At 34.5% G+C, this 19,428-nt stretch overlaps 1 protein-coding gene across 2 annotated transcripts in view; it reads right to left on the reverse strand.

Moving 5' to 3' along the window:
• Positions 1-1,190: 1,190 nt before the first annotated feature.
• Positions 1,191-19,428, reverse strand: part of LOC101897309 (breast cancer anti-estrogen resistance protein 1) — a 175,561-nt gene continuing 157,323 nt past the window's right edge. For both annotated transcript variants that reach the window (XM_059118948.1, XM_059118949.1), the window contains exons 4-5: positions 7,787-8,526; positions 1,191-6,572 (exon numbers count right to left, since the gene is read on the reverse strand). In XM_059118948.1, the coding sequence (XP_058974931.1) occupies positions 5,441-6,572; positions 7,787-8,526 (1,872 nt within the window). In that variant the 3' untranslated portion in view covers positions 1,191-5,440. The remainder of the gene's footprint in view (positions 6,573-7,786; positions 8,527-19,428) is intronic.

Here is a 19,428-nt window from a genome sequence, read left to right on the forward strand (position 1 = left end):
AAATCCTAAGTCAAAAAATGAGCCATGTAGGTCCACGTCTTCGTATAGCCCCCATATAAGGGTACCCCCCGATTTTCGGTATTTTGATGATTTAAGCGACATTATTTAGCGAAATCGTTCCAAATTTGGTATTTGAAGTTCGTAATGGATACTACGGCCTAAGACAGAAAATTTTCTGTGCAGGTCCACATCTTCATATAGCCCCATATACCGTACCCCCGATATTCGGTATTTTGATGATTTTAGGGACATTATTTATTGTTTCAAATTTCGCATGTGAAGTTCGTAATGGATACTTCAGCCCATGCCAGAAAATTGTCTGTGCAGGTCCACGTTTTCGAATAGCCCCATATAACGGTACCCCCCCATATTCGGTATTTTAATGATTTTAACTACATTATAAACAGATTTTTCTTCAAGTTTCACATTTAAATTATTGTAACTACTTATGACAAAATATGCCGATGCAGGCCCACGTCGTCGTATAAGCACTCGGTATTCTTAAGATTTTAACAGAATTTTTAACGGATTTTATTTTTTGGAAATTGCCAAATTCGTACCAAATGGTGGAGGGTATTAAAAGTTCGGCCCGGCCGAACTTACAGCTTTTTCACTTGTTTTCAGCTCACCCTGTACAGTGTTAATAATAATAATGCGAGGGCGAATTTTGTCGAAACTGTAAAACCTCAGTCTTTAAGTCTCTCGGGTCTAGGTCCCAGGTAAGTCCCATATAACAGCACCACACGAATCTATGCAGCAAAGAGTTTGTCGAAATCCATATTCAGATTTTCGATTGTTATACGCCTTACCTTCGCTATTCAAATTGCCATTCTTCAATAAAAGAAAAAACATTTTTTTTTGTAATAATATTCCTCTACATGGGTATGCTTTATTTCATATTTGTTTTATTCTTAATTGTAATATACTTTACGATTTACGATTTATTTGCAATATTTTTGGATATTTTTTTTAGCAAAAAATTCTGAAAGATATTTCGGTTTTCAAATTTTAGATGCATATGTGCAGCATGCAATATGAATAAAATATACAATGAAAATATATATTTATATTTTAGGTATATAATTATTATAGATAAGACCTACAAACAAATGACTTATTTATTTTGTTTTTTTTTTTTTCGTTTCAATAACTATTATTAATATTAATTATATTATATTTATAGTTTTTGCTGTTGTTGTTTGCTGTATTACAGAAAAATGGCAAAGAAAAAAATCTTTAAGACTTGTTTTCTTTGTTGCTATTGCCTTAATCCAAACGAATTCACATTAATTGGCTTAACTTAAATGTTAGTTAGTTAGTTTTTACTGTTTTTTTGTTTGTTGTTTTTTTTTTTTGTATACAAAGTAAGAACTTATAATTAATTCTCATTTGGATTTGTTGTATGTTTTGTTTTTCTATTTATTTTATGCCTTATTTCTTGCTAAGTACTTTTGTGGGTTGGTTTTTATTTTCAGGTAAATAAAAATACCTTCTGTTTTTTTCTGATTAAGATATTATTTTTTATTTATTAAAAAAAAGAGAAATACATATTTTTTCGTGAGAGGTTGAAGGAAATGGGAAAATAAAAAAATAATTACGAAATACAAAAGGACCTAATGAACTATTTACAAATTGGAAATTACAAAAAAATAAAAATAATAAATATAAATAATATTTACAGGGACTAATTAATAACTGGACTATATTTCTAGCAGGGAACTATATGAAGAGGGTAAAAAATCTTAGGGGACTGTGTTTCCCTACTTTATCTGGCCTTTCACGTTTTGGTGTGAGTGTGTGTCTATCATGAATCAATTCCTTTTTCTTTTTTGTGTTGCCTTAAAAATTAATAACATTTACAAAAATAATTAAAAAGTTAACAGATCAATTTTTGGGAGAGAGGGGGGGAGAGAAACAATTACAGCTAATAAAATAGACAATCGTTATTGTTAGTTTTTTTTTTGATATATAATTTTGTATTGTATGCATACATATATGTATATGTGTTTTTGTATTTTGTAAGGAACGATACGCTGATTTCAGACTATATGTATATTTTAGTTATTTTAGCTTGTTGTTATTTTATAATTGTAACGAGAAACCAAGAAAAAAAAATTGAGGGAAATTTTTGAATAAATTAAGGAGTGTTTTTTTACAACGGAACATTGTGCACAAAAACCCGAAATTAAAACCCCTGCCAAAAATTGGCGAAAATCTCCATTCAAATGATGGGTTAAATGATGGAAATAGTCCAAAGAGGGTCTACGAAAAAGCTTGGAATATCAAAAATTTGAAATCACCTACTGGCCACGTAAAGTTACAACAATTCTGATTTGCTTCTTGATTTGTCAAAGTCATGGGTAGTATTTTCACAATATAGATCTTCTACAATTAAATGGAGTTCTGTAATTTGAAAAGAAACAAATCTGTTCTTTCTTTATAGAACAAGAGATACAGGCGCCATCTACATGCCGAGAAATCTAAGAGATATAAACAGTTCTGAAATGAATCAAACGCTTCGAATTATGTTGTCTAAACAGAGAAATGCAAAGGATTATATGTTTTCCAAGGGTCCATACAATGTAGGAATTAAATGCAAAAAATGTAGCTCAGATAGTTCTCCAGCAGACAAGCGGCGCCATCTACTTGTCATTCGGGGATTACGACATAGGGACTCAATAAATTTGGCAATGTAATTCAAACAGAGGCACTCATGCGGAAAGTGAGGATCGATTTTAAAATATTCCAAATCTCATCAACAATCTCAAATTAACTTGAGGAACTTTAATTTCCATTGAAAACATTTCAAAAACAAAGGCGTCATCTATTTGTCATCAACGGAAAACGATAGTTGTCACTTTGAAGCAAACCTAAAGTCAGATTCTTTTCGTCCTTAGCTTTAAATATTTATCATAATTACTTAAAAAATTCCGAACCTCTCCAACAGTTTGAAATTAAGTCGATTGGCTTCAATATCCTTTTGAAAAACATTCAACAAAAGACGCCATCTATTTGTCAATATGACACGTTAAAAGTCCCGTTTTTAGCAAAGCAAGAGCCAGAATCTACTAAGATTTAAATAAACTGTCGTTTGAGCGTATTTAGAGAAGACGAAGGGAAGCAGAAGGAGAGAGGCCAAAAATGCAAGACAGCCAAATTACTGGATCATAAGGGAAGAAAGTAATCCTAGGCCGCATTCAAATCTTGGCCATTCACTACATCTAGTGACTGAATTAAAAACGGTAGCCATGGAAATCTTTCAACACCTCTCGAAGATTATAAAAATCGGAATCGGAACTTTTCCAGTCCATTAAAAATCAATTTAGCGCCATCTATTTCTCATCTACATAAGGCAATGTTGATCTTTTGCTCATTAATAAAGTTCAGTGAGATTTCAGCGGTAAATATCATTCACAAGCTAACGAAACTAAAATTCCACACCAAAGTTTGATTGATTTTTGACTATTTTTGTTGGCTATGTTACAAATCCGTTCACTAAGAGGCGCCATCTATTTGTCACGAAATTGGAACATTTTCAAATGCTCTGAATCGAACAATTTGCCAGTCTATATTCTTTCATGAAAAGATAATCGTTTTGAGGTCAGTTAATGACAGTGTTAATCTGACGGCTGATCAACAATAATGAACACATGGTGCCATCTATGAATCACTTATGTATATAAGGCAATGCTGATGTTTTGCCCATTAACGCGCACAAAGAGAAAAATCGACACCAAAGTTTAAAGGAACAGCCAATTTCTTTTGGCTTTTTTTAGAAATCCGTTTAATATGAGTCGTCATCTGTATGTCATAAAAAACCCTAGCGCTATGCAGCAAACTAAAAGGATGACTTTATTAAGACGTTAGAAATACCGCTTGATTTTTGTGAGGGACAGAGACAGCTATGTCTTTTCTCCCTTGTTGCTATGGAACAAAATCCAAACTAAGAAAGCGCCATCTACTTTTCATAAATATTCAAATATTTTTGGCAGCTCTGAAGCAAACTTGAAGCATGCTACGCAAGACACCAGCTAAGTCTGCCATCACAAGTACTAGTGGTTGATTTTTCTGAAAGGCCGACAGAAACTGCAGTCATTCCTCTATCTCTCTCTCCTCTCGTTTTTTGTATGGAATCCAAAACGAACAGGGCGCCATCTAATTGTCGTAAATCTCAAATACAGCCCCAAAGCAAACTTAAATCATGACCTTGCACACCCAGGTTTAGAAGATCTACTATTTAGTGTTGTCTATTGCACAATTTCGTGAGATGCGAAGCGCCATCTACTTGTCCTAAAACCCAAGCCTTTTTTCAGCAAACTACAAGGAGGGTTTTATTGAGACGACAGGTGAGATTGGCAATCGAAAGAACAGCGGCTTGAGCCAGACTGAGTCATTTCTCACGTTTTTGTATGGAGGACAAGCAAACAGAGCAGAGCTCCATCTAATTGTCATAAAGAATTCAAATCGATACTGAGATTGTGATTTTATTCAAAGCACATTGAGTGGGTATGTTGCAGTCATATCTCTCCCCAATTTCCAGACTCTTAAAGCCTTAAGGCTATTGTATTGTAAAATGCTAAAAAACAATTTCCAGATTCTTAAATATTTTAGGCTATCGTATGACAAAAAATCCTTGTGTTTGGTTCATAATGCTTTACTGGAGCTTTAGAAATCAAGTTTGGATTCTTGAAGCTTTTGGACTATTGTATTGCAAAAAGCTCTCTAAAAGGAAGCTTTTTAAAATAAAATAGTGGCACCTGTCTTTCATTAACTTTACATTATAATTTCAAATTATATATATTTTTTGGAATTGTAAAGCTTTTAAACCTATAGCATTGTGAAAAGCTTTTTGTGCAGAAACGGCCAAAATTTCCACAACTTTTTTTTTTGTTTCTCGTTACATGTCAGATGAAATTTTGTGTTTTTTTTTTTCCAAAGAAGAGTTGTAACTTAATTTTACTCATTATTTCCTTCGATTACCTTCCTAAAAGCTTTCGCCTGTTATGCTGCTCTTCTTAAAAACAAATTTCTTTGGTTATCTGGTAGTTAATTAAAAAAAAAATATTACAAAAATAAAGAAAACTTCAACAAAGCTTTGACAAACTAACTAATCGTTGCATTAAGCTTTAGCCAAGCTCATTTTCTTCAAAGTGTTTCATACTAAATCTTTAAGCTTCTCTTTACAAAAAGCCATGATCTGGGTTTCTGTTTCATAAATATGGTATCTAGCTTTTAAAGCTTTTTAGCAACAGCTTTCTCAGTGGCTGTGTGTGTGTGTGCGATTTTGAATTTTTTATATGATTTAGTTTTCTTCGTTGCCAAAAAGCTTCACTTTTTTTTTCTTGGGGGGAGAAAAACATTGTTTTCTTTTCATATGTATATGGAAGACTTTTGAAGCCTTGTTTGGGTATCCTGATTCTATTTTTCCACATGACTTCCTTTAGGTTGTCAATTGCACGGCATGTAGCATGACTGTTTTCAAATCCGAAGCCAAATGGCTGATATCCACCACGGAATCAACCATTTCTTGGACCGCTGTGACGCTGGGAAAATGGGCAGCTGCCTGTTTGGATTTAAGGACACAGGTTTTTAAAGCCTCCGCCAGGTTATTGGTACATCTGAGGATCTTTTCCTTCAAATCCATTTTGGAAACATTGCGATGCACAATATCGCCAATGGTCACCAGATTATGGGCACTTACCACCACAAATTTTCCATAGGCAATGAAAAACTTGGGTGGCTGATTTTTCTCCACAGTTTCCAGGAAGGAATCAATGGCCTGCCTTAGATTGCCCATGTGGGTGGAGATCTGTACGGCATAGTAGCGTACCAGCATTTTATCTTTATCGGTCATTTCAGGGGCTGGCTTTTTGCCATTGCTGGGCGTTGAGGGTGACATGCTGTTGGCCATGGTGAGCACTGTGTTCTCGGCCACCTTCAGTTCGGTGTCGAATTTATTCTTCAAATTATCTTGGATATTTTCACGTAGTGAGGAGTTTTTCCTGGCCGCCGCTTCCTTCGACTCGAAGGAGACATAATCGTAGTCCTCCAACCAATCAGCCTGACTGTGATCTCCAGGATCGTTGGCAGTGGGCGTATGTGGCACCGATGTGGTTTGATTGATGACCGAGGATTCCTCGACAATGGTTTCATTCAATTGCCGTTTAAATAGCAGCGAAGCATTGCCCTGTATAAAGGACGTTGTGGAGCGGACATCTTCGGTAAGCGTTTGAGCACAGGCTATTAGGCGATCCAGACTATCCGGAGACTTGCAAGTGCCTTTGTCATCGTTACGCACCAGCTGCTCCAGTGACCAGCCACCGTTAGCCTCAAGGACTTCACAGGATTCCTGTACCAATTTATTGGCATCTCGAAGAGCGCGAATAATGGGTTTCAGTTTCTGGGCCAAGGTGCGATCTTCAGATTTGGAGGCATTACCCAAAGCTCCTTCACCGAATTCAGCTAAATCATGGAGAGCGGTACGCAAACGCACCGCGGCCAGCTTAACCTCCATTAGGACAGGTTCGAATTTGTCACGGCTACGCCAATCGGGAGAGACAAAAGCCAAAAGTCTGGAATGAGAAGGGAGAAGAGAAGAGGAGAATTGTTGGATCAATAAAAAAAATTATGATATGTCATTTTTAAGAGATATTTTTCCGAAACTTTTCGAATATATAGAGAACATCGAATAATTTGGCTGTTTGAAAAATATATTTTTTTAAAACAATTTTCGAGTCAAAAAATATTTTTTTTCGGATAATTTTAACGTCTATCGATCGTTTTTTTTTTTAATATTTCTTGGAGACTACGAGAGCATATTGGTCTACTTGGATTTAAAAAACTATTTTTAGGTCAACAGCAATGTAAAATTATTAAAATATTTTTTTTAAGACAACTACAGAAACGTGGATTTTTTACAAGTATTTTTAAGGAAGACCACAGCAACGAGCTTTTTTTAAAAATATTTTTTAAGGGCGTGAATTTTTTAAAAATTGTTTTAAGGACGACCACAGCCACATGGACTTTTTAAAATATTTTTAAGGAAGACAGCAGTAACGTGATTTTTTTTAAAAACATTTGTAAGAAGACCACCGCAGCGATCATTTTTTTAAGACGACCACAGCAACGTGCATTTTTTAAAAATATTTTTTAAGATGACCGCTGAAACCTGCATTTTTTTAAAAATATTTTTAAGACGACCACAGCAACTTGGATTTTTTAAAAAATATTTTAAAGGCCGATCACAGCAACGTGGATTTTTTAAAAAATATTTTTTTAGGGCGACTACGGCCACGTGGATTTTTTAAAATATTTTTTTAGGACGACTACGGCCACGTGGATTTTTTTAAATATTTTTTTTAGGACGACTACGGCCACGTGGATTTTTTTTAAAAAAATTTTTAAGGTCATTCATATTAACAGGGATTTAAAAAATCGTTATGGTCATCCATTTTGACATTTTAAAAAAATAATAAACAAACGTTTTTTTATAAAAACAACAATAAAGGGTTTAAGCCTGACAATTTTGCAACAACAAAATTTAAAAAAAAACTATTTGTAAGGGCGAAGGAAGGACATTGGCATTGATTTTTAATTTTTTTCAAGGACTCTCACAGTGGGCTGTTTTTTTAATATTTTTCAGGGACTATCCGAGTATAGGGGATTTTTCGAAAATACTTTATCGGGACTGTAACAGTTCCCGTGATATTTTAAAATATATTTTCAGAAACTTTCTACGCAACACGGATTTAAGATAACTTTTATTTCGAAATGCATTCTTACTCACCTAGTTATTGCCGTTGTCGTCTCCGACTGCAGTTTAGCCAGCGTTTCCAATGCCGATGACAATTCCAGCGGTAATTCTTTGGTTGCAACCACCCCACCACCCTGAACCGGGCCATTTTTGTCCTGACCACCATTTGTGGGTATGGGAAAATCATAGGTCGAACAATTACCATTGACCGAGGCCCTGGATGAGGGTCTTTGCTGCTGTTGTTGTTGCTGCTGCTGCTGCTGCTGCTGTTGTCGCAACACTGCCCTCACGGGCAACGGATTACTTCTCGGGACATCATAATCCGGCATATTGGCCAGCGACGAACGATTCGATGATGAAAATGACAACGACAGACTTTCACTGGTCAGCAGCGATGAATTCGAACTGCTCGGCGTCAGCGTGTGCTGATGCAGAGAATTTAGTGGTCTTGGCACATCGTAGTTTTCTTCTTGTATCGGTGTGGAGCAGGCTTTCATGGTGGCCGGATACAACTGAGCCATGTTACGTTTAATATTAACTGGCGTATCGTAGTTGACGGGTACTGCCGGTTTGGGTATGTCGTACGTTTCGAATTCGTGACTTAGTGAGCGCCCAGGAAGATTTTGATAGATCTGTTGCTGGTGATGTTGTTGTTGGATATGGGAGTGTGACTGTGATAGGTGTTGCTGGTGTTGGTGCTGTTGTTGATGGTGCAACTGTTGTTGGGGTATATTGTAAATATAAACATCACCATGACGTTGTGGTGTAATGACCTGCAAGGGAAACCAAAGGGAGAAAGGGGGTGCATTAAAATTTAGAAAATACTTGTTTTTGGAAATATTAGGTATTTTTTTTTAAATTCAGCAAGGCTCAAATTTGTGATTTTTCTTGGATTCTATATTTTTATTTACTATATATATTATTATTCTAATCAGATTTAAGTCAAGTGTGAAAAATTGATATAGAAATAATATAGGTTCATATTTCTCTCATATTTGCTACCTCCCTCACAAGAAGCCAAGATTTTTGAAAATAACAAATTGCAATGATGTCCTGTGAAAATTTTGGTCAATATTTTCTTCTTTTTTTTGGACTTTTTAAAGACCTTCATAGACGAAGTGTTCAACTAATTTTTCTTGAAGGCCTATTTATTTGGATTTTAAGACTGTCATATTAACGTGGATATACTGAAGATACTTTTTTGGAAATACCTGTATAACCTGGAATTTTCTTTTTCAATATTTTTTCAGGTAGTAGCAGAGCAATCGTGAATTTTTTAAAGGACTACCACAGGTAAGATTTTCTTAAAATATTTTTGGGATTACCACTGTAAAATATTTCTAGCTTACTTTTCAACTCTGATCCTTATACCAAATTTCAGGTTTTAGCTCATAATACCAAATGGTACCATTTTAGAAGTTTAGTACCATTTCAGGACTTTTTGTAACATTTAAGTTCGAATTTTCAAAAACCCTTTGGTACATTTATGCTGCCCTCCATCAGTCACTCTCATTCCAAATTGTTTAGTACATTTTAGTGCTTTTTGTACCGTTTTAAGTACGAATTTCCAAAAGCCCAAGGCTTCCGGGGAAAATCGTAAATTTGTGGATTTATTTTAGTTACTTTTTTGGAACTACCTGTATAACCTGGAATTTTCTTTTTCAATTTTTTTCAGATATTAGCAATCGTGCTCGTGAATTTTTTAAAGGACTACCACAGGTAAGATTTTCTTAAAATATTTTTGGGATTACCACTGTAAAATATTTCTAGCTTACTTTTTAACTCTGATCCTCATGCCAAATTTCAGGTTTTTAACTCATAATACCAAATGGTACCATTTGTAGAAGTTTAGTACCATTTCAGGACTTTTTGTAACCTTTAAGTTCGAATTTTCCAAAACCCTTTGGTACATTTATGCTGCACTCCATCAGTCACTCTCATTTCAAATTTTTTCGTACATTTTAGTGCTTTTTGTACCGTTTTAAGTACGGTAAGTTTAAAGGCCAAGGCTTCCGGGGAAAATCGTAAATTTGTGGATTAATTTTAAATACTTTTTCAATTTCTTCTGGGAAAAAAATCGTGAATTTAAAATACATTTTAAAAAGCTCTTTCGGGAAAAATCTTGACATTTTAAGAATTTAATTCTTTTAGAGCCTTAGGGGAAAATGTTGGATTTATTGAATATATTATTTTCGAGGCATTCCAGAAAAGTTGTAGAGCAGCTTCAACAGAGTTCCAGGTCCAAAATACAGATTTATTGAACAAAAATTTAGAGCAGAACTTATGGATTTACAAGTAAAAAAGCTGTAATTTCGGCCGGGTCGAACTTTGAATAATCTCCTCCATTTGCAACGAATTTGGCATTTTTCAAAAAAAAAAAAATAAATAAATAAATAAAATCCGTTAAAAATTCTGTTAAAATCTTAAAAATACCGAATGTGGCCGTTATATTAGGGTCTATACGATGACGTGGACCTGCATAGGCAACTTTTGTCATAAGCCATTACAATATTCAAATGCGAAACTTGAAAAAAGGACGGTGAATAATGTCGCTAAAATCATCAAAAAAAAAAAAAAAAAACGAAAATCGGGAGGTACCGTTATATGGAGGCTATACAAAGACTTTGACCTGCAATAACAATTTTCTGTCATAGGCTGTAGTATCCATTACGAACTTCAAATACCAAATTTGAAACAATTCCGATGAATAATGTCGCTAAAATCATCAAAATACCGAAAAAAGGGAGGTACCACTGGAGCCTAAACTAAAACGTGGACCTACCATTTTCAATACTAAAAGTCCTGCAGACATAGTATACATTTAAGTAAAATATTATCAACCTACTTCATTTCGTTCTGAAGCTAGTGTGATTTCCACAGACGGAAGGACATCTTGCGGGAGAAGTAGTGGATTTTTCAGTAAAATTTGTTAAGTCCTTCCCAAAGAAGTCATTAAAAGAAAAGGTGTACTGGATAATAATCGTCAATTTGTTTTACTTAAAATTATTATTTATTTTTTTTTAAAGGGAACTTCAAAGTCTGCTTTTTTTGCTAAGTCTTTTTTAGACAAATATTTTGATTATTTATTTGATTATTCTTTTAGGAGAAAATAGTGGATTTTCATCGGATACGGGGTAAAATCATGGATTTTTGTGTATTATCATCAAGATAAGTTCAGAGAGCTGCATTGAGTAGAATCGTATCTTATTGGTTTTTCATTAACAGTTCAAAATTTTTCCTATTGAAATCCTCATAATTTAGTCAGCTAAATACCTTATTTTTTGTGAGAGTTCCCACTTACACCTCATCTTTATGTTGATTTAAAAATTATTTTGCAATTAAGCAGCTGATTTTTTTTTATCAACTTGATATTCACAGTAATTGTCCTTTGCCCACTCTTTTTCCTTTTTGGAAAACTTCACTTTTCCACACCCTTTTCCGGATCAACAACTTAATTTAAATATCGCATTCTTTACATTCGCTTTCTCATTACCTTAAGTCAAAAAATTAATATAACTATATTCCTTTTCGCAGATCGCAAATATCTGCAAAAAAAATCTCTTCCATTGGCATACTGTTTAAACTTTCATTTCAACTCCATTAAAAATTTAACAAAAATCTTGCTGTCTTGTCTCTTTTGAGACATTTCACATTCCATCCACACCTTTTTTGTGCACTCAGGGGATTTGACGAAGGCAGGACACGTTTTTACTACAAGTTCACACACAGCAGCGCGTATTTCAATGTTATGAGAGCCGAAGTAGACTCTCCTCATGCACTCATGTTTAAAGAATTAATCATTTAAATTTTTTTGTTAACTAACAACTAACATACAACATTATTAACTCTTTGAGCATTTAACTTTTTAGAAAAATAAATAAATATTTCATAATAAATTTTTCACCAGGATTTTTCCATACACACCTTTTACACCCTGCACTCACTCACACACAGCGAACGAACACACACGGAGTTGGGTTTGCAAGGCAACTTGTCTGGCCTGCAGGAAACATTTGTGGCACTCTACAACTTTATATTGATTTTCTCGCTCTCCCTTACCCTCTTCACTTCATTTGTACATAACACAGTTTTCAATTACACTTCATTTGGTAAAAAAGTCCATTTTAAAATTAAAAATGTTCAACACTTTTTTCTTCTTAAAAAATTCTGTATAAAAATATTTCCTTCCCGAAGTTCTGTTCTCTTGTTAAAAAAAATGTTTAATTTTTTCCCGATTATTTTTTGGTCTATGCCATTAACTATGAAAAATACTACTGTCTCAGTGGCATATTGTTATTGCAGAGTAAACATACACTTTCCTCTGTTATCCTTTGGTCCTGTCAATGCTCATTTCCTTCACGGTGCGTCAATGCGCATGTCTACTTACTGGGAGAATGTGAGTAAGAGAGAGCGGCAATTTTTATTTACATGCGTGGGTGGTGGATGTTTTTGTTTCATGGTTTTTTGTTTTGTTTTCATTTTGGAAGGTTTTGTAAATTGTTTGTAGAGGTCGCCATGGTTTGGAACATGAAGAATAAGAAAGAAGGAAAATTAAAAATATCAATTCCCCTCAGAGGGCCTTTAGGAGGCCTCAAGAGAGAAAGTATTTGGGTACCTTTGATATTTTAAAGACATTTTTCAACAACTTTTTAGATTATTGGACTTTTATTATGTTTTTCAAGCTTTGATTTTAAGGAGTTTCTTTCTAAAAGATTATGAAAGGTACGTTTTAAATTTTTTAAGAATATTATTTAAGGATAATTAAAGCTTTAAAGGTTTTTTTTTTTAATATTTTCCGAGGTCATAAATTGTGGATTTTTATACCCTACACCACAAGGTGGTCAGGGTATTATGTCTTTGTGCATTTGTTTGTAACAGGCAGAAGGAAACGAGATAGACCCATAGTTCCTTTTGATGATCTGCATAGAATCACATTCTGAGTCGATTTATGCATGTCCGTCCGTCCGTCTGTCCGTCTGTCCATGTATTTTTGTAAACAAAGTACAGGTCGCATTTGTTGCCCGATCCAGATGAAATTTTGCAAAGATCTTTTGTTTGGCCCAAGGACGAACCCTATTGAAATTGGAGATAATCGATCAAAATTTAGATATAGCTCCCATATATATCTTCGTCCGATTTGCCTTTTATTGTGCACCAACCGTGTAATATCAGCCCGAATTGCATGGAATTTTGCATATACAAACAAATTAGGCCTGAAAATATGTATGCCAAATTTGAACGAAATCGGTTCAGATATAGCTATAGCTCCCATATATATTGTTCATCCGATTTGTTATTTTTGTCCACCGCCGCCGTAATATGCACTATGCAACAACAATATTTAGGGAAATATATCAAATACAGCTCAGAAATACATTTGCTAAATTTTATCTAGATCGGTTCAGATTTGAATATAGCTCCCATATAACTTCGTCCGATTTACCTTGGATTGTGCACCAAACGTCTAATATTTGTCCAAATGGGATGGAATTTGGCACTTACGACCGAATTGTGTCTAGAAGCTAGTATGTCAAATTTGGTGAAGATCGGTTCAGATATAGCTATAGCTTCAATATATATTATTCATCCGATTTGTTATATTTGTTACCCACAACCGTAATATGCACTCCGTAACAACGATATTCAGGGAAATATATGAAATACAGCTCACAAATATCTTTGCCAAATTTTATCAAGATCGGTTAAGATTTGGATATAGCTCCCATATATATCAAATGGGCAATACAAGTCCGAATTTGAAAGATACAAATGCTTCGGCATATTTAGCCCTTTGAACTTTAAATTATAATTATAATCATAGCGTGTATGATTGAATTCTCCCATAAAAACTTTTAATTGTTATGTGGAGCTTTACTTAATTAGCAAAGTGGTGTAGGGTATCATAAAGTCGGCCCCGCCCGACTTTAAGACTTTCTTTACTGGTTATAATTATTTTTTCAAGGACCTCAAGGATATATAATTTTAATGCGATTTTTTTTTCAAGGAAAATAAAGGCTATAAACATGAATTTTGCAGGGTTAAGAATATGTTTTTAAGGATCCTTAATGCTATAAACTTGATTTTTTTAAGATTTTTATAAATAAACGTAAATTTTCTGGAAATTTTTCAAGGACAATAATGGCTGTATAAAACTACAACTACACAAAACTTAGACCTTTACGAATATTTTTTTAAGAATGTGTTTCCAAGCACAACGAACGTAGATGAATATTTATATGAATGAATATGAAGGATCACCAAGGAACCCAAATGTGCATTTTTAAGGACATGCGTATTTATATGAATGAATATGAAGGAACCCAACCCACCAGGAACCCAAATGTGCATTTTTAGGGGCATGCTTCAATGGCACGAAAGGGATGTCAATCGTGCATTTTGTAAGAATATTTTTTCAAGGATCATCAAGGACACTATAGGTGGATTGTTAAGAATATTTTTCCAAGGCCCATCAAGTACACCGAACTTATATTTTATGTGTCGAAGGACTATCAAGGACAAAGTAATTTTTTAGAATATTTTTTTCTCGTACATCAAACTTGAATATATTTGCAAGGACCATCAAGTACTCCAATGAGGATTTTAATTAATATATATTTCCAAGAATCACAAAGAAGACCAATTGTGGGTTTATTAAGAATAGGGTTCAAGGACACGAAAGCGATATGAAACGCTGATTTTTAGGAATATTTTTGCAAGGCCTACATCTGGATGTGTGTTTTTTTTGGGCACCAAAAGTGGATTTTTAAGAATATTTTTATAAGAATCGTTAAGAAAAGCAAACACCAAAGGCATACCAAACATGTTTTTTATGAAGCTTATTGGAGAATATTATTGGAGCTTCTTTTGAAAAGAACATCAAGGATATAAAAGTTAATTGTGGAGTTTTAAGTATATTTTTAAAGGCCTAGCAAAACCATTATTCTGGATTTTTTTTAAATAATTTTTAGAGAATCTATTAACGCCATAATTTTGCATTTTTCTTTTATAAATATTTTTTTGGAGGCTTTGGAGAGAAAAAAACTCTGCATTTTTAAAGAATATTTTTTGAGACGTTTTTTATATATTTGTTTTCAGAAGACCACAGTTGAGAGCAAATCTAAGTTTGAGTTTCAAAAAATATCTTAAATTAGACCGCATAGATATCAAATCTTGGATTTTTTCCGAATATTTGTGGAGAGAGCCTTAGAGCCCCCAAAAAGGGAATTTTTCCAATATATTTTTGAAGATTTGGGAGAGGTCAATTTGTGTCATTTTTTCATATTTTTCAGAGCACTTGAAAATAATCTAATGTCCTTTGGAAAGACTCAAAATCAACTTAAAAAAAAATGGTTTGTTTGCTCGGATTCTGGATTTTTTTAAGAATATTTGTGGAGAGAGCCTTAGAGCCCCCAAAAAGGGAATTTTTCCAATATATTTTTGAAGATTTGGGAGAGGACAGTTTGTGTAATTTTTTCACATTTTTCAGAGCACTTGAAAATAATCTACTGTCCTTGGAAAGACTAAAAATCTAATTTAAAAAAAAAAAATGTTTAATTCGCTTTAGGGAATTTTAAAAATATTTTTAAACCTCTTCAAAACACCAACAAGTGGGGTGTATTTTTTTGAGGTCATTGGAGAAAGAATTGTGAAGATTTTGAGAAATTATTTGCAGTTGCTGGAGTTGGATTTTTAGGGTTTTTTGATCAGGACTTTTTAAGGATATGTTTAAATGTCTTAGAGAAACCAAATCGTTAAGTTATCGAAAATATTTTTTGAGGGCATTGGTGATATGTATTAAATATTTTTAAGGCTTAGGGTGGGTCAAAATTTCAAATCCTTGAAGAGACTTAATCCTTGAGATTATAACAATATTTATGAAAGTCCTTAAATACATAAAATCGTAAAAATATTTTAAACATTTTGAACGTTTGGAAGAAAAAATTGTGGACTTTTAAAAATATTTTCAAGATCTTTGGAGGGACAAAGTCGTGAGCATAAAATAATATAAGTCCTGGGAAACAAATGCCTCAACATTTCAAGGTCTTGGAGAGATATGGATTTTTTAAGGATACGGGGGGTGGACATATTCGAAGACCTTTTCGGAAGTCCTTGAAGTGCTGAGAATGTAGTAATTTTAAGGATAATTTTAATGTGGATTATTATATCAATTTTTTGAAGACGAAATAAAGTCTTAAAGGATTAATATTGCTTCCATCTGTAAAGGCCCCTTTGTGTTCAGGGCCCTTGCCATGCTGGCACCCTATTGAGTGGTGGCATAAGAAAAGCGCAGACAAATGTCCACAATCAATACTATTTTCCTTTCCCATATTATTCCTTTTCTTCTTCATTTTTTTTGCAAAATATTTCGAGAAAGAAGTTCAATAACATTCTACTATGTTTACAGAAATTTACAACGGTCCTTTGAGTATAGTTCGTAGTAAGGATAGAGAAAACAAATAAGCAGCCATGCTGCAGATTCTTGTATAACAAAAGCAGCTCCATAGAATTTTCTGAGTGCATTGCGGTATGCATGAATGCTGCCGGCAATGTCAAGGATATTCAGTTCAAAACAAAACAATCAAATCACGGTTTTGCTTTCAAAACAATGGAATTGAAACTAAATTTTACGGTTAGAAAATGGAATTTCAAAATTTCGAAAATAAATATAAAATTGCATGACCTTCAATGGGAGGGAAAAATAAATAATATCTTTTGTTTTCATCTCTTCAACAAATAATACGAATCATGAATGGGCTGTGCATTTGACATGTAACACGGGTCAAACGTCAAAAACAATGGCATAGAACAAAAGGACTCTCTCACACAAACACACACATCCGCTGAGCGTTGGGGATATCCCTAGAAAATAATTGTTTGGCTGTGATGTGTGCTATTTTGTGACTGCGTCTGTGTTTGATGCCAATCTAGAGATGCTGCAGCAGCCATCTGCAAAATTTGTTTTGTAGAAGAATTTGAGTTACAGAAAACTGAAATAATAATCCAGGTAGTCCGGAAACATGTGGAAATTCCATTTCATCTATTCATTAGCCAAGAGGTGGTGTTGGCCGAGGGTCATAAATGAATAACAAAAATTTTGATAATTTGAAAAACACAACTGCTTCGTTGTTGTTGTTGTTGTTTATATCGATATCCGGTAATGTGAGTCACAACTTCAAAATGACGAACGACGAAACAAAAGGTCCCAAAACAGCAGTTGTGCTGAGCCAGCAGCACAAATTAAATAATTTTGGCACGCTCTTTGTTTGCTTTGCTATTTGTCTCAGTTGTGGTAATTTTCGAAAATTGGATTGCGTTTAATTACCGAAAAAATAAAATTGGCTAAGGATTGATGAGTAGTGATAGGGTAGGAAGGCAATCAAAAGGCAAATGGCTTCAAGATGTTCCATTGTTTGATATTCGAGATAATGAGTTAAAGTCCTTTTTGAGTGCTTTTCAAGGATCAATAGAATTTACAGGGTGAGATGAAAAAGCTACAACCAACTTTAGACTGCTATCGTTTCTAAGCCACCCATCCGAAGGCTGTTAAAATTATTCCAGTGACAACTCATATTGTTTACAAGCGTACAAAAGCAGGAATAAAACAGGAACATCAGCAGAAATGGTTCGAAAAGTAAAGAAGCGAAAAATGGCTCGTGAGCGGAATATATCGCAATATTCCATTTGGCAAATGTTGAAAAATGAGCTCGGGGAAAAGCCATTGAAATTCCAAAAAATGCAAGAACTTACCCCGCAACAGAAAGAAAATAGCCTGAAAAGAGCTAAAAAGTTGCTTCGCTTGGCCAAAAGTGGTGAACTGCCGAATTTTGGTCTTTGGCCACCAGAACTCAAGCGCCGACCATGGTGATGGTGTGGGCGGCCATAACAGCCGATTGTCGCTCTCCGCTCGTACTGATCAACCGTGGTATTAGAATAAATGCCGAATATTATCGCGTAAATATTCTGGAGGGTTTATTAAAGCCTTGGGCATGCAAACATTTTGGCCAGACTCAGCACCATCGCACTCAGCACTGGTTACAAAATGAGGTTCCTCGCTTCATTTCCAGCGCACAATGGCCACCAAAATCTCCGGATACCAACCCTTTGGACAAATGTGTCTGGGGTATTTTGGAAAGCAAGGTTGGCACTAAAAGATACCAAAGTGTCGATCACCTCAAGCAAGCGCTTCGCCGGGAATGGGCCAAAATACAGCAGAGCAACGTTCGGGCAGCGTGTGACGGTTTGATTGGTCGTTTGAAGGCTATAATTCGTGCCAAAGGTGATCAATTGGAACAAATCTAAACTAATTCTAAAATTTGATGCTATTTCCGACATTTTCTGCTTTTTTTCAACAAAATTTAAAAAAAAATTAAAAAAATGATTGCGTTTGAATTTATTGCAGATTTTTTATCTCACCCTGTATATCATCTTCACAACAGATCTTGTGTTAGCAAAAATGTTTGTATGGTGAAATTTTGAAGATAGTTGGATGCTTATTTCGCTTTATTTTGAGCGTTTTGTTTTTCAAAATCTTTAACCCTATGTGGGGAAGATACCAGAAGGAATGGTCCGATCTTTACCACCTTTATAAAAGTTCATGTTGTTAATGAAAATTTTGAGATGCTCCAAGTCTGAAGGGAATCGGAAGATAAATACGCGTTTTATGAACTGCATGGATATTGAAAATGTTGTCCCCTTCTGTTGGAGGTACTAGAAGAAGTGGACCGATATACTCTTTCTTCACAGCAGACATTGTGATGTATGTAATTTGAAGACAATCAAAATCTTGCATTACATTTATAAGAGTTAGAATTATTCAAAATATTGGAGGTACTTGATGGAGTGCGCCGATATTTTCCATTTCGCACTTGACCTAGCACTGATTCAAAAATTTGGATTTGCAAAGTTGGAGCAAAATCGGATTATCCTTTATCTTTCTGTGCAGTAAAATATTTTTTATACCCTACACCACAAGGTGGTCAGGATATTTTGTCTTTGTGCATTTATTTGTATCAGGCAAAAGGAAACGAGATAGACCCATAGTTCCTTTTGATGATCTGCATAGAATCACTTTCTGAGTTGATTTATGCATGTCCGTCCGTCCGTCCGTCTGTCCATGTATTCTTGTTAACAAAATGCAGATCGCATTTATTATCCGATTGAGATGAAATTTTCCAAACAACATTTGTTTGGCCCAAGGACGAACCCTATTGAAATTGGAGATAATCGGTCAAAGTTTAGATATAGCTCCCATATATATCTTCGTCCGATTTGCCTTTTATTGTGCACCAAACATGTAATATCCGCTCGAATAGTATGGAATTTTGTACATACAACCAAATTAGGCTTGAAAATAAGTATGCCAAATTTGATCGAAATCGGTTCAGATATAGCTATAGTTCCCGTATATATTGTTCATCCGATTTGTTATTTTTGACCTCCGCAGCCGTAATATGCACCCTGTAACAACAATATTTGGGGAAATATATCAAATACATCTCAGAAATACATTTGCTAAATTTTATCGAGTTCGTTTCAGATTTGGATATAGATCCCATATATAACTTCGTCCGATTTACCTTTTATTGTGCACCAATCGTCTAATATTTGCCCAAATGGGATGGAATTTGGCACTTACGACCGAATTGAGTCTGGAAGCTAGTATGTCAAATTTGGTG

Source organism: Musca domestica, unplaced genomic scaffold, assembly GCF_030504385.1.
Source record: "Musca domestica strain aabys unplaced genomic scaffold, Musca_domestica.polishedcontigs.V.1.1 138, whole genome shotgun sequence".
In the NCBI taxonomy this organism is placed as follows: domain Eukaryota; kingdom Metazoa; phylum Arthropoda; class Insecta; order Diptera; family Muscidae; genus Musca; species Musca domestica.